General features: G+C 44.1%; 1 protein-coding gene across 1 annotated transcript in view; it reads left to right on the forward strand.

Annotated features, from left to right (window-relative positions):
- The window catches only part of LOC128444811 (cytosolic carboxypeptidase 4), a 193,896-nt gene extending 175,198 nt beyond the window's left edge, over positions 1 to 18,698 (forward strand). Inside the window, exons 27-28 of the mRNA XM_053427466.1 lie at positions 14,387 to 14,567; positions 18,594 to 18,698. Of these exons, the coding sequence (XP_053283441.1) occupies positions 14,387 to 14,567; positions 18,594 to 18,698 (286 nt within the window). The remainder of the gene's footprint in view (positions 1 to 14,386; positions 14,568 to 18,593) is intronic.
- The last annotated feature ends 3,099 nt before the right edge of the window (positions 18,699 to 21,797 follow it).

Raw genomic sequence — 21,797 nt, forward strand, 5'->3', positions numbered from 1 at the left:
AGCTAACCAGTTCCATGGCCTTACTCCAGTTAAATGCCGTGAACTGGCATTTGAATACGCAGAGAAAAACAATATGCCTGTCCCTGCCAATTGGACAGAGAAACAATGTGCAGGTAAGCTAGGCTGTGCAACATGAATCACATGAATCATAATAATTGTTCTGTCCCCCAAATGTGTTTAATATTTAGCTATGCAACAGCGCCCCCTTGGGGCAGTTCAGGAATATATCATTGCCAGAGGTCAAGGTGTACTTGACCTCTGAAGTGATTCAAAGTTGTTTTCTGTGTTGTTTATAGAGGGCAGCTCCACTCACAAGTTGTGTCTTTCTTCTGCGGGTAAACGCATCGTCTTTTCACAAAATTCATTAAAGTTCGCGAAATACCTACCGTGGAGTTTAAGCTGGTTGGACAGCTAGCGCCCGCGCTAGCGAGACCTTCACAATAATCATAAATCTGCTTAATTGACCAATCCCCATGATTCTGTTACTAGTCCGATATTAGTTTTGGAATATGTGGTTGTCAAACTAGCTGTCAGGATTTTTAACTATTACATGTGTTGTTATGGTAGTCCTAAAGTGGAAAAAGTCAGTGGATCACTTTACCCCCTTGATTTCTCTGGTCTGTCTCACTTTACCCCGTAGCTGGGGTAAAGTGAGACACAAGAACACTTTTTAAAAAACAATCATATTTTCACTGCCCTTTGTACTAAAGACATTCTGATAATTTCCATTGCTAGGAAACGTCATGAATTAATGGGAAATGTGTACATTTTACTGATATATCTTTTTAGCTCGCCTAGAGGGGAGCAAATGTAAAAAATGTCTCGCATTACCCCGATCTTCCCTACTATATATGAAGCAGTCCTGCTGCAATCATTATCTATGGTCAGCAGCCAGCAAGATCATGATGCACCATCAAGATCTGAGGACACTATAGTCCATAGTCATTTTCCACTGCCGCGAATTAGGATCCATCATTAGCTGCCACCTCGATCGTGGTCCACCACCGTGGATGCCAACACGATGAAGGATCTGCCATTATTATTACGATCAACCAGCACGATACAGAATACTCCAAACTGGATCCACCATCCACAGATCGTAGTCAATAATGTGGCCACAGCTGCGGCCCTGGATCTGCGGACGATAGGGCAAAGGGACTCCGGGGAAGGGGTCAAGTCAGTAACATGTATTGATGAAATATGAATTACTTTGATGTGATAATGATTTGAGAAGAGGAAAGAGAAGCCCTGTGTGTCATTTGTCCCCCAACCTTCTAGACCTATAGCAGCGTGACTAAGAGCAGGTCTAAGACAAGCCTGGACCAGCTCTAACTATAAGCTTTATCAAAAAGGAAGGTTTTAAGCCTCCTCTTAGACGTAAAGATGGTGTCGGCTTCCCGAACTGAAAGCGAGACATCATTCCACAGGAGAGGGGCTTGATGGCTGAAAGCTCTGGCTCCTACTCTACTTTTAGAGACTTTAGGGACGACAAGTAAGCCTGAATTCTGGGAGCGGAGTTCTTTAGTGGGTTGATGAGGTACTAACAGCTCTTTAAGGTAAAATGGCGCCATATTATTAAGGGCCTTGAAGGTGAGAAGGAGAATTTTAAATTCTATTCTAGATTTAACCGGAAGCCAGTGTAGTAAAGCAAATACTGGATAAATGTGGTCCCTTTTCTTGGTTCTCGTCAGGACACCTGCTGCGGCATTTTGGTCAAGCTGCAGAGTCTTTAACGACTTACTGCTGGAGCCTGATAATAAGTAATTACAATAGTCCAGTCTGGATGTTACAAAGGCGTGGTTTCGCTTTTCTGCTTCTTTTTGCGAAAGGACATGTCTGATTTTTTGGATATTACGCAAGTGGAAAAAGGCAGTCCTAGAAATTGGTTTTGAGTGTGAATTAAAGGACAAATCAGGATCGGAAATCATTCCAAAGTTCCTGAATGTTTCATTGGAAGCAAGGGCAATGTCGTCTAACGCAGCTATATCATTAGACAATGTATATCTAAGGTGTTTAGGGCCAAGTATTATAAGATCTGTTTTATCTGAGTTTAATAAGAGAAAATTGCGGGTCATCCAGGTTTTTATGTCCTTGAGACATGCTTGAAGTTTAGTTAATTGATTATTTTGTCAAGGTTTTATTAACAAGTATAACTGGGTGTCAATAGCATAGCAGTTGAAATTTACAGAGTGAGATAATGTTTCCTAGTGGAACCATATATAATGAGAATAAAATTGGGCCGAGCACTGTGATAGAAATCTGGAGATACAAGAGGCTGGAAACAACGAAGTTATCTACGTGTATGTAATAAGGGGCTTTCTGCAGAAAGGATCAACACAGGGAGACCACAAGGATCTCAGAGTGAAGATGAAGAACAGTCAAAATCACACATCTTATATAGGAGGATTTAAGGATGTCCCTCTGAGCCAATCCAGACAGGTACCATGGTGGGGGAAGGAGAGGAATCTACACATTAGCAGCTGATTCACATGTGTTTCCTTAGGTGATAAGAAGACATACCACTACTTCCTTTGATGGGTGATTAAGTAACAAACGGTCTCACCGTATTTCAACACTAACAGTGCCGACCATAAAACAGCTCAAGTCATAAAAGTCTCTTGTCAAGGCTTCAAATGCTTACTATCTAAATACAAAATAGTTTGTCAACCATTCTTAGTTAAATTTTCTACTACAGCACAGAGCCATGTGGAACACCATGGTTAACTTTGGTGCGCACAGATAACTCATCATTAATTTGCACAAATTGGAATCGATTTTAAAAAAATTATTTAAACCAGTTTAGGGTAGCCTGACGTTGTCATACTCATAATTCTAGTCAGAATATGAGTCTGATACCGCTCCATTGGGCTGTGATTATGGGGTGTGTTTCAACCGAACCAGGAAAAAAAATTCCTCTTCGCTCAATTGAATAGACGTACAACCAATCAGAGCAACGTAGTATGTGACGTATGTAAAGCGACGCATGGTTGTTGTCAACAGACCTCAACTGCACGCACGCTGGAAGAAGTAGAAGAAGATCAGTAAAAGCGATTTAAGGATCGACAGAGAGCTTGACAAGACGATCAGCCTTTTTGAGAGAAATTTAACAGCCCCCCCCCCCCCCCGCGCTTCCCCAAACATGAGGCAGAGTTTCTCTACTGATGTCACACGGCTCTTTATTGTTCACTTCATCGTAGCCGTAAATACACCGTCAAACTGGAATGACATTAAGTACACGATATTTTAATCCATAAAACCAAACACAAATGTTAAAATACAATAAACAAACAAATCACCACGAGACAAGTCTGATGCGTTAACGTGACTGTAACAAGTCTCTTTGTCACCGGGTTTCTTCGTAGGAATCAGGGAAATGGTACGTGTGTCTCAAGCCTTCTTTTGTTTCCCGGACACATACAAGTCTCAATCACACAGTTCTTCACACGCATATAATACTTCGTTCTCCAGTCTTGCGTCCGGGCGTAGACTGGCTTCTGTGGATGCATGTCGCTCTGTCGCACTCCTGCTGATAAGGGGGAGAGAGTCATTAGCCAACCTGGAACACCTGTGCACCTTTAGACTCTCTCCCTGGCACCGATCCCAGAGCCCCATCTCCACTCCCTCACTCCTGTAGCCGCCACTAACCATCCCCCACTACCACAGTGACATAGTGACTCCCGTTCCACGCTACCTGCATTAAAGTAAAAGGGACCAGCTTCCTTACCTCGTTCCGCTGGCGAGGGGTGTTAAACTATAGTTTTTGAGAAATGCCGCACAGCCGGCGTCCGGTCGTTGTTCCTATCCTTGTGCCGGCGCTGTACGGCAGGTGTCTTATTGCACTGGTCCGTAAGCGAGGGATCTGGTGCATCTATTAACATGGTCCGCTCCTTAAACTGCAGGTATTTATGCGAGGCGAGTCGCTACGTGTAAAACAAAATAAGCCCAACACAAAATAACAGAATAAAACAGTATGCATAAAGTGGCAGGTGTAGCAGTCAGTTACAGTAAAGGTGAATGCACGTACGAACAAGTTCTCCGTTTACGATTACAACTCAACAACACATCAAACAAATCGTATTGCATTTGTCGGTCCTGTTAGAACTTAATAACACGGTTGGAACGCGACATTCCCACGTCCCATCTTCTTTGCGACCATCGGGGACAGCTGATAGATTAAATTTGTTCCGAATCCCGTAGGAAGGACGGCGAAAATATCTTTTCGATCTACAAATGCCTTGATTGCGTTTCTCTGTTCCTCTTTCAAAATGAATGTGCTGTCGATGTCTTTTAAAACAGACTCAATGTCAGCATCTACACATCTCAGCTCTCCAGCGGCAGGCATGTTTGTTGAAAACGAATTCAACCCAAGCGCACTTTGATGACTTGGTTGATTATGTTACTGTTGATCATCTGTCCATCATCGTATAAAGCCTGCCCTCACAATTTGATTGGTCCGAACAGCTTCTGTTCGGGCATAGTTTCTCCCCAACAGAGCGACTCCAGACCGAACTTCCCGACCTCAAATGTTGTCGGTGGGGCTAAGTTTGTCTGGCATCCAGGCTACGTGTTTACAGCAGTATTGCAGGGCAATATTTGGCACCCCACCCGGGAAGCATCGGACTGGGAGGTGGGGGGAGAGATCCCATTTCGGGTCCTGTGTGGAGGAACAATGCTCTTGGAGGTAGTCGTAGCTTCTGTGTGTGTGTGCGTTGCCCCGGGTTGAAGCAGCAGGTATAAATAGAAAACAGCTGTTTGTGGGGAGCTTTGATAGAAAATAGCACCGGAATGTGTTCCAGGACCCACCCGGTCTCCGGCTGCATTGTACCCGTGCTTGGGCGCTCACTCAGCGGACAGCCTCTCCTGCGATGCCCGGGCGGCGAAGCGGAGGAGGAAGAGGGGGGAGAGAGGAGCGCCTTATAACTTTTGTGGCCCGTACAGATTTGCTCCATGCACCCCGAATTGCACGAACCGGTGCCGGTCACCAGCAGCTCGTTGCCGCCTCCGTCGCTCGCTTTAAAATATAGTCATACCCGGGGTTTCAAGTGCATTTCGCCACAAAGGTTGCAGCGGTGTTAGCCTCCAGAGCTGTAGCCCCTCCACGAACCCTTTGTCTGCGTGGGGGGGGGGGGGGGGGGGGGGGCACTCAAAACAGGTCAATCTGAGGAGGGCTGTTTTAGACAGGGTAAAAAGGATGCTGTTTTAAATGATCCTTGTGGTATACCCCAAGGAACCATATCAACTGTGGTAAAATGGGCATAATATGTGCCCTTTAAGTAATTCTGTAGGAATGGGATCTAAGATACAGGTTGTTTGTTGTTTGGGGGGGGGGGGGGGGGGGGGCACTCAAAACAGGTCAATCTGAGGAGGGCTGTTTTAGACAGGGTAAAAAGGATGCTGTTTTAAATGATCCTTGTGGTATTTCGACCAAAATATGTTACAGAAATGTCATTAATACCCCAAGGAACCATATCAACTGTGGTAAAATGGGCATAATATGTGCCCTTTAAGTAATTCTGTAGGAATGGGATCTAAGATACAGGTTGTTTGTTTAGAACCTGAGATTATTTTGGTAAACTGATCACGGGTGATCATAGAGAAGCTGTTTAAACAATGGTTAGGATTCTCAGCAGTTTCTGAGATTTCTGCTCTTGGTAGGGTATTAGTGCCAATTGAGGGCAGTAGATGATTGATTTTATTCCTAATACTTTTAATTTTATCATTACAAAAGGTCGTAAATATATTGCCATTCAGGGATCGAGGAATACTGGGTTCGGTGGAGGTGAGACTCTCTGTCAGCCTGGCTACATTGCTGAAGAGAAACCTTGGGTTGTTTTTATTCTCTTCTATAAGTTTTGAATAGTAGGCAGCTCTTGCTTTGTGGAGTGCCTTTTTATATGATTTAACACTACTCTTCCAGTCTGAGATTTTCAACAGGTTTCTGGAATTATACCACAGAGCTAATTTACTTGTTTTACATGTTTCTTTTTTAGAGGCGCTATTGAGTCTAATGTAGTGAATCTCAGTGGAGCGAGGGTTTTTAATGAATTTGTTGTTTATATCGACAGACAATACGGATTTAAATGTAATCGAAATTATTTCCTTAAATTTAGCTACAGCACTATCAGGTAGACATCTAGAAAATAATTTTTTTATAAGTGGCATATATTCAGATAATGAAAAATCGAAGGTTATTAAATTATGGTCTGATAGAATTGGATTGCGCTGAAGTACTGTTAAATGTTCAATTTTGACACCATATGATAATTCAAGGTCAAGTGTGTGATTACAACAATGAGTAGGTTGGTGTACACACTGACTGAAACCAATTGAGTCTAGTATCGAAATAAATACTATGCTAAGACTATCTTTATTATTGTCAACATGAATATTAAAGTCATCAACAATAATAATTTCATCGTTCTTTAGGATGATTCCACATTAGCTTAAGTGACCTCCGACATGCGAAGCCGGGAGTCATTGCTGCAGACGCTAATTACGATTTTACTGTATTTACGTTTAGTTTTTAGCCGTTAGCCCCTGGGATGCAATTGACTATGGTCGCTGGTTTCGCTAACCTCACGTTTCTCAGGACCGAGTCGCCAATTACCAGAGTTTGCTTCTCAACGGTTGCGTCGCTGAAGGAGGGAATCTCTTTGAAATGTGAGCTGGTGGGTCTTTAATCGTGGGCTTTTTAAGGGTAGCACTATGCCCCCTCCGGAACGCTACCCAACCGCCCTGGACTCCCGGCTGCACGGGACAAGTTGAGGGACTGATAGCTGAGGCTAAGCTTTGTGCTAAGCTAGGTTGCCAGTGGGGGCTGGCTAATTACAGCTAACGGAGGTTCTAAGCTGTGGAGCCGAGCTTCTAAGTCGCTAAGCCTCGCCTTCATCACTACCAACATACTTTATTTATTACAAGTACCACTACTGTTAAGGGAGGCAGAGGAGTAAGTAAAAATGAGACACTCAGAGCAAGAGAGAGCAGTGCAGCAAGAGGAAGAGAGAGAAGACGTCGCTGCTATGTTAGCCTGTTAGACTACGAGGGTGAGCTCAAACAAAAGAATCCAGAGACATGCAGATGGAAGGACACAGAATCACTAAAGCACCAAAGAGTAGGGGTTGGTATGAGTGAGTGTTTAACTATAGACCGGCGATTTTAGCTGTAGTAATTGTCGTCGCCAGGCACTAAACTTGACCTCGCCTCCGGTGATTGGACAAACGTGTTTGTTGATCCAGGATTTGAGAAGGAATAATTAGACACTTATACATGAAGTTCTGGAAATTGAACATTTATTGTAAAACAATGAAATACTTACAGAGAGGCTCTGGGGTTCTGCCGGACACGTCACCAGGTTCACTGGATCATGTCGAGAAGAAGCGCACACTCATCCTAAGTCCACCGTATTTATCAAGACCCAGGGTACAGCACAGAGGCGGGTCTTTTTCTTTGAGGGAATTCAGTTATTGGCCAGATGTATACCGTTTCCTCAAAGTGCAGTTTTTTGCAAGCACATCACTTGTAAGGGAAAATTCAACCGACCAGGTGTCCCACTACTAGGGCCTTGGCAAAGAGGGAGTTTGCTACAGCGGACGGACACAGCAGATTAGACACAGAGGAGGATTTCATATCTTTTTCTCACCACGTTTTATGAAGAACCTCTCTGTATTAGTTCTGGCATATCCTCTCTCTTTCCTGAGCACCCGTGCCTGTTGTGCAAACCCTGCGTCTGAGTCAAAAAGATAGACATCATTCCAAGAAAAGAAACAGTTGTAGCATAAGCTTAATATGGACTATGCAGCTGAAATTATTCATAGGATACAGGTAAAATATAGTCACAAGATACAGAGAAACATAGATATCTCAACATAATACAGAGAAACAGCTGTGTTTAGCAAAGGAGCTGGTTTAGAGAATGCGACTGTCAAATTATGGTTATAATGAGGTTCGTACAGCGACGTATTCGAAGTCGGTCTTTATTAAAACTTATTAACAGCAGAACACCCGTGTGCATGTTACCGGTCTGTCCATCAGCCTCACCCAGCTCTACCTTCACATCCTGTTACTACAAAATAAAAGCATCCCTTACACTATTATTCCATCATACCACATCTCCCTTTCTTTGAGAACAAAGGGTGGACTACCTTTGTCTCTGAAGGTCTTAAGGGGTTTATTGTGCCCTTTTGCTGGAAGACCTGTCCCTGATCTGTCCCTGTATCAAGCATGTAAAATAGAAATAAGTAACTTACACTTTACCATACTATGAACTGTTACTTTAGCAGGCTGTGTTCTTCAAAACGTAAACTCTCAGGTTTCAGGTAAATGTAAGCAGAACCATTTCACAATCACATTTCTTTTTTCTTTTTTTTTTGAAAACAAATCAATACATCACCAATCAAGTCTCTGTGGCTCTCTAACCTCTCTCCCACACCTGGTCCGCACAGTCTCTGTGGCGGGGCCCTCTCTGCTGGGAGATGTTGTCACTGGTGGAGCTGGCTCTGGTGTGAGTGAATCTTCTCCCCCCGGTGACTCATCAGCGTCGACTACCCCACTGTTGGTCTGCAGTGGCACCAAGTGATGCCGGTTCCTCCTCAATGTGCCCTGAGGCACCTGGACGATATAAGAGCGAGGGGTGTTGTGTGTAGATAGCACTGTGCCCTGGACTCGTGCATCGGTGATCCACACATCTTCCCCAGGAACGAGTGGCTCCAGGTTTCTCGCTCTGTGTCTCTTGTCGAAGGATCTTGCGTCGTTCCTCCTCTTCTCCCTTTCTTTGGTCTCCAGTGCGTTGTAGTCAGGCAAAACTGGATTCAGCAGGGTCGGAAGGGCAGGAACTGTAGTGCGGAGGCGGCGCCCCATCAACAGCTCAGCTGGGCTATAGCCATTCTGTAGAGGGGTTGCTCTGTAGGCCAGCAAGGCAAGATATGGATCTGATGCCTTTGTTAGCAGGTTTTTCACGGTTTGGACCGCACGTTCCGCCTCCCCATTGCTCTGAGGAAACTTGGGGCTGCTCGTGATGTGCACAAAGCCATAGTCTGCTGCAAAGGCTTTAAAGTGGCTACCAGAAAACTGGGGCCCATTGTCACTTTTAAGAAATTCACAAATTCCATGACGAGAAAACATGGACTTCAGGTGCACTACCACATCTGTGGACCTTGTGGGTGCCAACAGCGCAATTTCCACATACCTTGAGAAATAATCTACTACTAGTAGATAGGACTTGCCTTTCAGCGTGAACAGGTCAGCTCCCAAGGTTTGCCAGGGTCTGTCTGGCATCTCGGTTGGCAACAGTGGCTCTTTGACGTTCCGTCTCTCTTGAATGCAGGTTCTACATTTCAGCACCATGTCATTCAGCTGGCTGCTGAGTCCTGGCCACCATACTGTCTGTTTGGCCCGGCACCTGCACTTTGTAACCCCCAGGTGTCCCTCATGTAGTCTCTGCAGCACATCACCTTGTAAGGCTGATGGAATGACGAGCCTCGTGCCCCGCAGCAGCAGTCCATCGTGCACAGTCAGCACTGCTCTATCAGCCCAGTAATGTCTCAGCTCTCCCTGTAGTTGGCTTTTGTCTGGCCAGCCGTCTGTGCAGTACTGTATCAGAGCAGAGCATGTGCTGTCTACCTTCAGGTGCTCACGTAGGCTACTTAGATAATCTCCACTGACAGGAATGTTGCTGATGACAGAGTCTACATAGATGTTGGTGTCCTCTAGTAGGCTTGCATCTGTGTGTGCTCTTGCGGCTCTCATAGGAGCACGAGATAAGGTGTCGGCTGTCCACAGGCTTTTGCCAGGGACATGATTGACTGTATAGTTGTACCTCATGAGTCGCATCCTAAATCTTTGAATTCTTGGTGGGAGGTCATCCAAAGCTTTCCCTCCCAGCAGACTCAGCAACGGCTTATGGTCAGTTTCCAGCTCGAATGGTCTGCCCAGAATGAAACAGCTGAACCTTTCACAAGCCCATGTTGCAGCCAATGCCTCCTTCTCTACTTGAGCATAGCGCTGCTCTGTTGGTGACATTGACCTGGACGCATATGCCACAGGAGACCACATGGCATCGCTCTTCTGCAGCAGGACTGCCCCCAGGCCAAAGGAAGAGGCATCAGCAGAGATTTTTAGTGTACTGTTTGGGTTGTATAGTGCGAGCACCGGTGTGGATGACAGCTCTGTTTTTAACTGATCAAAGGCGGCCTGCTGCTCTGTCCCCCAGTACCAGTGGTTCTTCTTGGACAGCAGGTCTCGTAGCACTTTGTCTTTTTCAGCCAAGTTAGGCAAGAAGCGGCCCAGCTGATTGACCATACCCAGGAAACTCCTGAGTTCGCTGACGTTTTTGGGTGCATCCATCTCTTGGACTGCTCTCGTCTTCTCAGGATTTGGTTTCACTCCATCTGCTGAAATCACATGACCCAGGAATCTGACTGTGTGGCGTGAGAGCTCACATTTGTCCATGTTGAGCGTAATGCCGGCCTTTTGTGCCTTCTTTAGCACCGCATGCAGCCGCATATCGTGCTCGTCCTGTGTCTGTCCCCAGACCAGGATGTCATCCATGTGACACAGTACCCCCTGCAGGCCACCGGTCACTTCTGTTATCATCATCCTTTGAAAGTGCTCTGGGGCTGAAGCTATGCCGAAGGGTAGCCGGATAAAATAGTAGCGCCCAAAAGGCGTGATGAAGGTGGTGTATTTGGCAGACTCTGTTGTCAGTGGTACTTGCCAAAAGCCCATGTTAGCATCTAATTTGCTAAAAACTGTTGCCCCAGCTAGCATGCCCAGATTGTGCTCGACAGAAGGCAGGATAAACTTTTCTCTGCATACTGATTCATTCATCCTTGTGAAATCCACACAAATGCGGACATTGCCTGCTTTTTTAGGCACCACCACCATCCCGGCGCACCAATCAGTCGGCTCCTCAATCTTGGTGATTACGCCCATCTTCTCCATACGGTCTATCTCCTCCCTCACTTTTCCCATAAGCGGCAGAGGAACTCTGCGTGGTGTGTGGAGAGAGAAGGGCACAACCTCTGGATTTAATTTAATTGCATATGGCCTCCGAACAAGACCCAAGCCGCTACACAGTTTCGGATACAGATGTTTCACTGAGTCCATGGTGATGCTGTCCACCCTGCACACAAGCTGGAGCTGTTCTATGGCAGGCCTTCCCAACAGTGCAGTGTGCAGGTCTTTTACCACATAAATGTCCTCTGTGGCTGTCTTTTTGCCTCTGCGTAGTGTTTCTCTGGCAACACCTAGGACAGAGAGCACATTGCCACCTGGCCCAACCAATGGGCGTGTCGGCACTGCCAGACGCCTCACATCATGCCCCCCTGTAAGGTCATGGTACACCTTGGCTGGCAGGGCGGTGACATCAGCACCAGTATCTATTTTAAAGCACACGTTTTTTTGTCGTACTTGTAGCTGCACTGTCCACGGGTCTTTTCCAGTATCCACGGCTCCCAGGAAAAAGCTCTCTTCTTCCTCTATAGTGACAGCATTCAGAGATGTTGCACTGCTTCTGCACACTTTGCCATAATGTCCCTTTTTGCCGCAGTTGTGACACACAGCATCTGTAGCAGGGCATTCTGATTGTCTATGTAAGGGCATTTTTCCGCATCTATAACATGCTTTTGGTCCTGGCTGTGGCCATGCATTAGCTTTATAGCTGCTTGGTGTTTGTGCTTGTGGCTGAGGCTTAAAGGGAAATTTGGGCTTTCTGTAGCTTTTAGCATGCACTGCGTCAACATTTGAACATTGGCTAGCACCGCCATTTTCTCCTCTTAAGTCAGACTGCTGCCTTCTAACTTCTTCATACTGTCTTGTCTTTGTTATAGCAGTTTCAAGTGTTAGGTCTCTGTCTAGCTGTAGCTTTTCTGACAATGAGACGTTTCTCAGCCCGACCACTAACCTGTCGCGGATCAGCTCTTTCTGTAACAGTCCATAGTTGCAGTGTTCAGCTAATCCGTATAGTGCAGTGATGAAGGAATCCACCGTTTCTCCCGGCAGTTGCACACGCAGATTGAACTTGGCTCTTTCGTATATGACATTCTTTTTAGGCACAAAAAATGTATCAAAGCCCGCCTTGACATCCGTGTACTTATTCCTCTCATCTGCAGTTAGCGTTAGCCCCCTTAGCACCTCTTCAGCTTCATCACCCATGCAATACACTAACGTGTTTACCTGGTTTTCCTCCGACGTCGCGTTTAGATTGCTTGCAAGCCGAAAGCGGTCGAATCTCCTAATCCAACGCTCCCATTCTTGAGGCTTGGTAAAGTCGAATGGCTCTGGAGGTTGTATTGTGAACGTAGCAGTTGGTGTAGGTTGCGCCATATCTGCCGGGTCGTCTCCTCTTCCTCCGCCAAAACGATACTTTCTCCTCACCTTCTTTTTTTTTTTTTTTTTGCTTACAAGTCGCCCAGTTCTGACACCATGTCAAGTTATGGTTATAATGAGGTTCGTACAGCGACGTATTCGAAGTCGGTCTTTATTAAAACTTATTAACAGCAGAACACCCGTGTGCATGTTACCGGTCTGTCCATCAGCCTCACCCAGCTCTACCTTCACATCCTGTTACTACAAAATAAAAGCATCCCTTACACTATTATTCCATCATACCACAGCGACCACCACCAGCAGCAGGAAAACAGGAAATGACGAAATCATGCAGCACGCTTACCGTAATGACAACCGGCAACCACTCATTTATGTCAAAGATCAGCTTTTAACCTGACAGATATTAAATGTATTCAAGTATAAAGTAGCATTAAGCAACAACAGTTACTTCATAACAAAGAAAGCCAAACAGCTGGCAATAAAAAACACATAAAACCCCTTTTGCAAACCTGAATGTAGCTTGAGAGCGACGTGTGAGGTAAGTGCACTTACAGCATTATGAATAGAGTCCCAACTCCATATAGGTGATGACATGGTCACCTACTCACTCAGCACCAAAAGTTCAGCTTCCTCCTTACTCTGAAGATAGGTGACAGACAGCCGTTACAGTCCCACTGGCCATGAAGAAGAGTAACAGCTGGTTTCCCTCGGAGCCAGAGACTTTTTCATCACACAGTGATTTATCTGATTCTCCCGTGCAGCCACGTCCGTTTTTAGCGAACTAGCGTGGCATTAGCTGAATGCTAACAAGTGGCTACACAGCAGGCAAGAGATACATTTATTAATCCCACACAAATGCAAAGACACACTACATGCAAATGGGGAAAATTTGTCCTCTGCTTTTGACCCATCTGGTGAACACAGCAGGACACACAGAGCTGTGGGCAGCCATGCACGGCGCCCGGGGAGCAGATGTTGGGGGAGTAAGGTGCCTTGCTCAGGGGCACTTAGAAAGTGGGCTAGGGAGAGTCCTCTTCGACTTTTGAACAGATCTAGGTGTTGTTCATCCAGGTATGTTATTTGATCGCTCCTTGGATTCAAACCAGAGACCTTCCAGTCTGATGTCCTTCATTTTCTGGACCTAGTCCAATTTTCATCCACTATTCCACCGCCTCTCCCCAAATGGCAGGAGTGAGCTCCCACAGTCCAAACACACTTTGTCAGGGGCGTTCTGCTGAAAGGATCAACACAGAGAGTCACAGGGATCTCAGAGTGAAGATGGAGAATAGTTAAATGCAGGGATATTATTTAGGAGAACTAAGGCTGTTTGTCTGAGGCAGGTCAGACTGGTTCTGTAGGCACAGTTTGAGACAGGGATCAAGATATAGAAAACTGATTTGCATACATTTTCATTAGGTTCTTGGAGAGTCAATAAGTAATAGAAATGTCATACAGGTATATAGAAATATCATACAGGTTTCAGTTCATAAACCTTTCAGGTCATAAAGTCTAAGACAGGTATGCAAAAAATTACTCTTCAACTACAAAATAGGTTTAAACCACACTTAGTTATTTCCCAGTTCCTGAAGGTTCGTGGAAATGTTTAAATCGCCGTCGGAGGCATGGGTGTGTGTGTGTGTGCATGTGCGTGTGTGAAATAGTTTGCAAAGACAGAATAGAAATCACAGGCTAACCTGTACCTTGTGACTCTGGTGCTCAATTGACAAGGAACCCGTGGTATACAGTTACATACTGTAACACGTGTTTTGAGCAATGTAACCCTTACATCAAGTTCTGGGACTATCATATAGAAGCTATGCAGTTCAGTAATAGTAATCAGTGTTAAATGAATCTCTGGGTTATACATTATTCCACTGCTTGGTGGTGACACTGCAAGACAAAATTAAAACTTATAGTAACTGATGTAAAGATTAATTAAAAACCAAATTTTTTCATACGTTTTCTCAAGGAGACATATTCACAATGTCTGATATAACTCAAAGATATGGAGTGTTTTTATAACACTACTGAACCTAACTTTCCTCTATCCTCTCTTTTGCAGCTTTTTTGAAGACGATGAGCCTCCATGTGTTGAGGAGATTGAGTATTCCACAAACTGTCCAACTCTCAAAGGCACTGATCTGGATTCAGATATCAACATTAGCATGGCCATTGTGGATGAAGACGAAGATGTCGATGACATAGGACAAAGGGGAGCAAAGCAGCATCAAGGCAGCATTGGCGTGTTGCAACAATCAAATATGAAGAGCTGCCTATTCCCTGACTCAATCAGACAGGCATCAATCAAAACAAACAAGTGTCAGGGTGTGAGCATTGTCAATGGACAAATCACAAGTTAAAGGAATATTTCTTTAATTTTCAGTGCTTTTAAAGAGATAGAAATGACAACCCAGCGAGTCGCCCGCAAGGCATGCTCTAAATTAATAAAAGAAAAAAATTAAATTTTTACATAGACTTTAGATTGATTTGGAGTTCATCTAAGTGTTAATTAGTGTGATGGCCTGTTGGTAAAACTGTTCCTGTGTCTGGTTCACTTGCTGTACAGTGTTCTGTGGTGCCACCCATAAGTTGTGTATATGGTGTATTGGATGAGCATTGATGTTTCCTGTTCGTTTCCTAAACCTGGCATGTATTTGCCATGGATGGACTGCAGGTGGCCACCGATGATTTCTTCTGCACTTCTGACTGCCATAATCGAATCTGTTCTCTCCATATCCATATGAGGGTTAAGGGCAGAGGATATCAAACTTTGTTAAAGCCCTATGATCAAATTGTGATTTGTGAATATGGGCTTTACAAATAAAATTTGATTGATTGATATCCATCACTGTCTTGTTTGGTTTGGCCATCAAAGAAGTACAAGACCAGATTACAAAAAACAGTGTAGAACTTTAGGGTCTCCCAACAACAGTGAGTGACCATCCATTCTGGTTTCAACATGCATTTATTGTTGACTCAAGCAAATGAGAAAAAAAAAACCATAAACTGTCATGCAGTTTCTGTTGGCATCTTGGCTGCTCAGCTCTGTCCAGTGTCTTTCCTCTCTCTTTGGCATCTCTCATGTCACCTTTACAATCCAGGGAAAGTAATCGGCCAACTAACCTCAGCATTGCCAATTAACCCTCCCTGGTTCAGCCATACACACATTCTCTGCTGGGCCTTTTTGATGACGGATGTAAAGTTTGATGTCCACTTTAGGTCCAGGGAGACCGATTTTCCACGAAAACTTATTGTAAAATTATTTCTTTCTTCGTCGAAGTTGCTTGGATACACACACTCTAACCATAAGCCTCAAGTTGCTAGCATGTTCTGACAACACCAAGGAGGTAAGTAGCCCTTCCGTTTTCGATTTTTGGCTCATTTTACCCCTAATGTTAGATTATTTTTTTTAGTGTCAAAATATTGGTTGGAGATATATGTTACGGGTCCCAAGATTGATACCACAGCAACAAAGTATATCTGTGGAATGCCGCAGCAATGCAGCAGCAATAACGACAGAGCCATAAGTTCCTCATCCAGTCTGCATCTTATTCAAATTAAACACATTTCAAGTACAAGCATTTCTCTGAGTGTAACTGCATTTTTAAAGTGCATAAAACATACATTCAATTATTATGGTGTATCTTTACTTCAAACATCTTAATATACATTATCGCTCATAAAGAAATATAAACATTTACAATATAGACCTATTGAACATTAGCTTATAACTGGTCTTTATAAGGCACAATAACAATACATGACTTAATTACAGAGTCTGTGTGTGTCGGAGCTGAACTACACACTGTAAAGTAAACAATATACTATCGCGACTCGACTGCAAGACGACGCGAATGTAAAATAAACACCTATACAGGCGAATGTAGCCCCGCCCACCTAGAGGCGCAAGTGTCTCCCGCCTCACTGCCCAGCAGAGTTTCTAAGTTTTACCAGTCTAAGTAGACAATCAAAACAACATCAACATGTCTCAATGACACTCGTGGTGATCAAGCGAAGCTTTAGGAGATAACGTAGGTGACTCTCACCCACTACTAACCTATAAAATGCAGGATGAATGCAGCAGCAATAATGACACAGAGCATTCAGTTCCTCATCCAGACTGCATGTGGCCAAAGAGACAGGACGGGGTGCAACTGCTCCCGTGCCAAACGTTCCACCTGAGTGCTGCTGTCAATCACTGATTTCTCTAATGAAACATAAAACCATGTGACTATCACGTATATTATTAGGAATAATCTTAAACTACTGTTAAAGTAATTAAATACAATATTTTGGGGCATACCACATATAGAAGGGGGCGCAAAAAACGTAATTTTTAATTTTTTTTGCTGGGCGCAGTTTTTGGCGCCCCCCTCTCAGTGGCGCCCTAGGCAACCGCCTTTGTCGCCTGTAGGAAAGATCGGCCCTGGGTAGAGTTTGTTATGGCCACACACAGGGCCAGACTCATCACTGTCCCAGTTGATGCCGCTTACCAGTGTGTCCCCTGCAAATTTCAGGACAGGTCTCTTGAGATGCAGTCGCTAGTGTAGAAGGAGAAGCATCATCAAGAACAACAGTATATGACCGGGAGTATTCTGGAGCCCTTGAAGCAGTTCAGGACTTCAAACAGCTCCAGTGATCTGAGGAAGATATGTATGAAGATCAGGGCCAGCTGATAAGCACACACCTTTACACAGGAAGTTGACAGGAGCCTGGAGCATACTTGACCTTGGTCTCCAAAAAAGGTTGAAACACATCCTCCTCACAGACCCTGAGTGCCTTTGGGAAGTCAGTAGACAGGGCTGAGGGGTCGCCAAGGAGAGCAGTTGAAATCCCTACACTAGGGACTGACAGTACCACTATCATAGAATGTGTTTACAGCAGCCACAACGCAAATTACTTCTTACTGCAGTCCCCCTTATCTCTCTGTCCATAGTGATTTGTCAAAGATGTTTTACATTCAAAGCCTCTCTGGGAAAGCACCCAGCCATGAGCGGTTACTGGCACAGCTCTGAAGAGCAGAGCGTGGGTTAATAACAGTCCTCCTCTTTCAGCTCTCTGAAGCCAAGGTGGAATGCACCCACTGTCCCATTGTACATTTTATTGTAAGTGAGATTAACCTGTATTCAAAAGTCTTATTTGAAACAACCTTCATGCACAAAAGCAGTGCCATAATCTGAAAGTATGGCTAAAATATGTATTAAGATCTTAATATCCTTTTAGGGTGATAGAGGAAGGGCTAGTGTGCTGCTTTGTGCTGCCAACACAGCAGTTATTTGAAAAGAGTTACGGCAGGTGACTTAGACCAGCCCCACCGCCACCAGGCCTCAAACCCTGCACAGAATGAGAGGCCCCTGGTCTCAAGGGAAATTTGGTAAGGTAAGCTGCTGGAGATCTTGAAATTCCAGGAAGATTGTGGATAAGAAATTAATGACTGAATTTATGTTTTTATTTCACATCACACCTGTCAGATACTAGCAGAGCAGCCAGATAATTGCAGAGGATAAAGGAATATGTCCAATCAAACAGAATTAAGTGTGACTAAATACTTCCATCTACTGGTAAAAAAGCAGCATAACATACCATAACATAACACTACATGAAAGTGGACCCAAATTTGTTGTGTCTGAAGACAAACATAAAATAACCAACACAATTTTTGTTGAGTTAATTGTAAAGGTCACCTAGGTGCACTTTATAGGTACAGTTAATGTGTTAGGGAGGACAGAAAAATCTGCTTTGGTTACCTACATATATTTTAGTCTCTGCATATTTATCTGGCAGATGCCTTAAATTCAAATGATAAGGGATTGGATCTCCATCTGTACTTGTTTATTGTATGTATTATTGTGCATATATTTGTTTCTTTATATCTGAATGTTATAAATGGGGATAGGATGCTTGTCAGACATCTGTGCTTTAGAGTAATGTCTTGAATAAGTGTCTGAAAACATTAACAAAGGAGAAACACCAATAAGGCTTTATTATTAGAATTATATTATGTTGACTATGGGATAATTGCAGCGATTAGTGGTTGTAGGCTGAAATGTTTTTTTTTTCACATATCAAAAACAGTAAGTTTACATGTCAAAATATCTCTTTGACATACTATCTCTATACAGTATTCATTCAATTTTTGTTCAATGGTGCCTCTGGCGTTTTACAGTCCAGATATTGGCTGTTTCTGTGATGATTCTATGTTTGTTTTGGTTTTGTTGTATGAATTCTGTGTTCTCTCTCCGCCTCCCCTTTCTGTTCTTCCCCTGCAGGTCATTAGTGTGGCGGGAATGTGGCTGGCTTCTCCTTTTCTGCAGCAGACAAGGCACACCTGCTCTCACTCTCTCATCAACCTCCCCATAAAGGCCTGGTCTTGACTCCACTGCTCTGCCAGACAATTCCGTCTAGTCCGTTAGTGCTCTGTGATTTTTTCTGAGTTCTTGTTTTGTTGAAGTGACTTACCCATGTTTTTCCTCCGCTTTGCACAGTTATCCTGTGTGCCGTATGCATTCTAAGATTCTATCTATTTTCCTGGCAAAGTTGCTTATATCAATTCTTTTATTGTGATATACAAAAATAAAACCAAAACATACGTGTACAGAATAGTGACTAGTTCCTTTCTTAGGCTGTTGCTCAGTAGATAAAGCGCGTCATCCACTGACCTGTAGTTGAACAGTTCGATGTGATATAGTTCCAAGGCACTTACCCACAGCACACAGACACACACGCACACACAGTGAAATACATACCAAATCGATAAAGGGCGATATCAGAGGTTTCTGATTCAAATTTTGCCTGCACACACACAAATTGATGTCTGTGACCCTAAAGTACGGTTTCAGGGAAAATGATTGTCTATCATTGGATCATGTGGTCTTGGAGTTATTTTATCACCAGCAACAGGGGACAATCCTCAGGTTTGGTCTCATTCATATTTAATGGGCGAGATCAGACAATTGTCTGACCAATGAACAGCAGGTGGCAAGATTTGGACCATTGTTCTAGAGATGCTGTACTAGAAAAATTTGTAGTTTTATGTATACCTGCTGAAGCAGCAATAGAAAACCGGTTTACACTGCATGCTATAGTAGTTACACATGGATCTGACTCTGCCCCTGGGTTTGTACTATGGATTTCTTTGTGAGGACCAGTGGCGGCTGTTAAACCCTAACCCCAAACAAAATGAAGCCAGATAAAAACAAACAAACACAATATGCCATTCCCATTGCCTTTATCGAGCTGCTGACCAATGCTAAGCCTGCTGAAAAAAGGTAGCCTCATTTTGTCTGAGTGATTTTAGCAACTGTCAAACTTTTTTTTGCATTTTTCAGAGCGATGTTTTAGGTCTCGCACCCACGCCATTTTCGACAGTATATCTGTGCCTAAAACAGCAAACGGGAAGCAATCAAAGACATTACTTATACCGCATCAAGTTAGCTAACTCTGTTTCTCAATACAAAGGCAGGAGAGACACTGGTGTGAGCTCGTCCTCATCACTTGCTGCTGGCTCTAGAGAGCTACGTCACGTGTGAAATCTGCACAAACCAATTAAAGAGCAGCCTGTATCCCCGTGGTTGCCAAAAATATAAGGACTCCAATTCTCATCTATTTGGCGAGCGCCCCACACCAGGAAGTATATTATGTACTGTATTTAGACAGAAATTAACCAAATGCAATTTGAAAACCACTTAGATTGAACGCTCACATGTGCTTACGTTCTACCAGGAGCATTGTACAAGTAAACTATTATTTGCACAGGACCTGAGGTGGGGGGAGAACATCACCTCCACCATCAAGAAGGCCCAGCAGAGGATGTTCTTCCTGCGGCAACAAAGAAATTCAACATGCCGTGGAAAGTGATGGTTGAGTTCTACACAGCCATCATTGAGTCCATCCTCAACGCATCAATTACCGTCTGGTTCGCTGCCTCCACTGTCAAGGACAAGGGCAGACTGCAGCGGATCATTCGGTCAGCTGAGAAGGTCATCGGCTGCGATCTGCCAGCTCTCCTAGACCTGTTCCACTCCAGGACCAGTAAGAGAGCAGGCAAGATCATCGCTGATCCTTCCTATCCCGGTCACCAACTATTTCATAGACTCCCATCCGGAAAAAGGTTCCAGGACTAAAACCTTGCACCACCTGAACAGTTTTTTCCCCATGCCAGTGGGGCTCACAAACAATCCCCCTGCATCACACTGACTCTTCGCCCACCCCCCCGCACATAATTTATCCAAAACCAACCACTGCACCTTAGCATAGCACGGGCCCATAACTTATTGTTTCTTACTGTATATATTGTTGTCTTACAGTGTATATTGTTGATTTATGTCCAATTGTTGTTTTATGTACAGTGCACAAACCACACCAAGGCAATTTCCTATATGTGCAAATATACTTGGCAAATAAAATAATTCTGATCTGATTCTGATAATTATAATTTTGTATATCATTGTAGCACTGAACGGGCCCGAGCACACACAACTCATGAACTGTTTCGGTTGGTGGAGAGAGGGAACGGCTATCAGGCACAAGGCTCCGGCTTTCATGGGTGGATAAACACTGTCATGATATGAAGATTTTCCCAGCAGACGGTCGAAGGAGGAGCTAACCTGGGAGCGGCTCCTAATCATTTCCTGATTTGAACCCGGGATGATGGTAATACACCTGTGGACCATCCAGGAGGACTTCCCCTCGTAATTGACCAATCCTGTTATACCTACTGTTATAAAATATTACAAACGCCGTCCGTGCGGCACGATTATTCACAACCCCGTGCTACTGATTTAGCCGAGGCTGTGATGAGTGCCCATAACTATGCTGTTAACTTTTCACTGCTTCTAAATATATACTTGTTGAATCAGAACAGCCCGGCTCTTCTCATACTTGGGAGGGAAAAAAACGACACCCACTCTCTGGAAGACGGTAAACTTGCAAACGACCTGAATTACGTTTACTGCAGATTTGACAGACAATGGACCAGTTCTAACCCTACCCCACATTCCCAACCCCCCTCCACAGCTATTACACCTCTTCTTCCCGACCTGGACAAAGACACTACCCTCCACCCACAAAATGAATCGAGAGGAAGGGGGCTGACAGACACTGCTTGTGTACAGGGCCCAAAATCTTTTGATACGCCCCTGGTTCCACCGCAAGCCGTTAGCAGTTGTGCATTAAGTACACTATTTCTGATTCACTTGTTTCAAAAACATTTTGATTCTCACCTCTCTGAGATAGAATATCATCTCCTTCCTGTTTTTGAGGTGAAACACCAGTCTTTAAAGGTGTTAATTTCATCCCTGTTCAATGAGCTTAAACTCAATGTATCATCAGAAAACTGCTGCATCTTTGTGAATGCTACTGCTGTAGATGTTTAAAATTGATTTTAATAATTTTTTATATCGTTGGGAAGTTTAAACTTAATTCAACAAAAGCAATAATTTCATTAAGAAAGTTGGTCTTCAGTAGATCGACAG

The sequence above is a fragment of the Pleuronectes platessa genome, chromosome 7, assembly GCF_947347685.1.
Source record: "Pleuronectes platessa chromosome 7, fPlePla1.1, whole genome shotgun sequence".
NCBI classification, from domain to species: Eukaryota; Metazoa; Chordata; class Actinopteri; order Pleuronectiformes; family Pleuronectidae; genus Pleuronectes; species Pleuronectes platessa.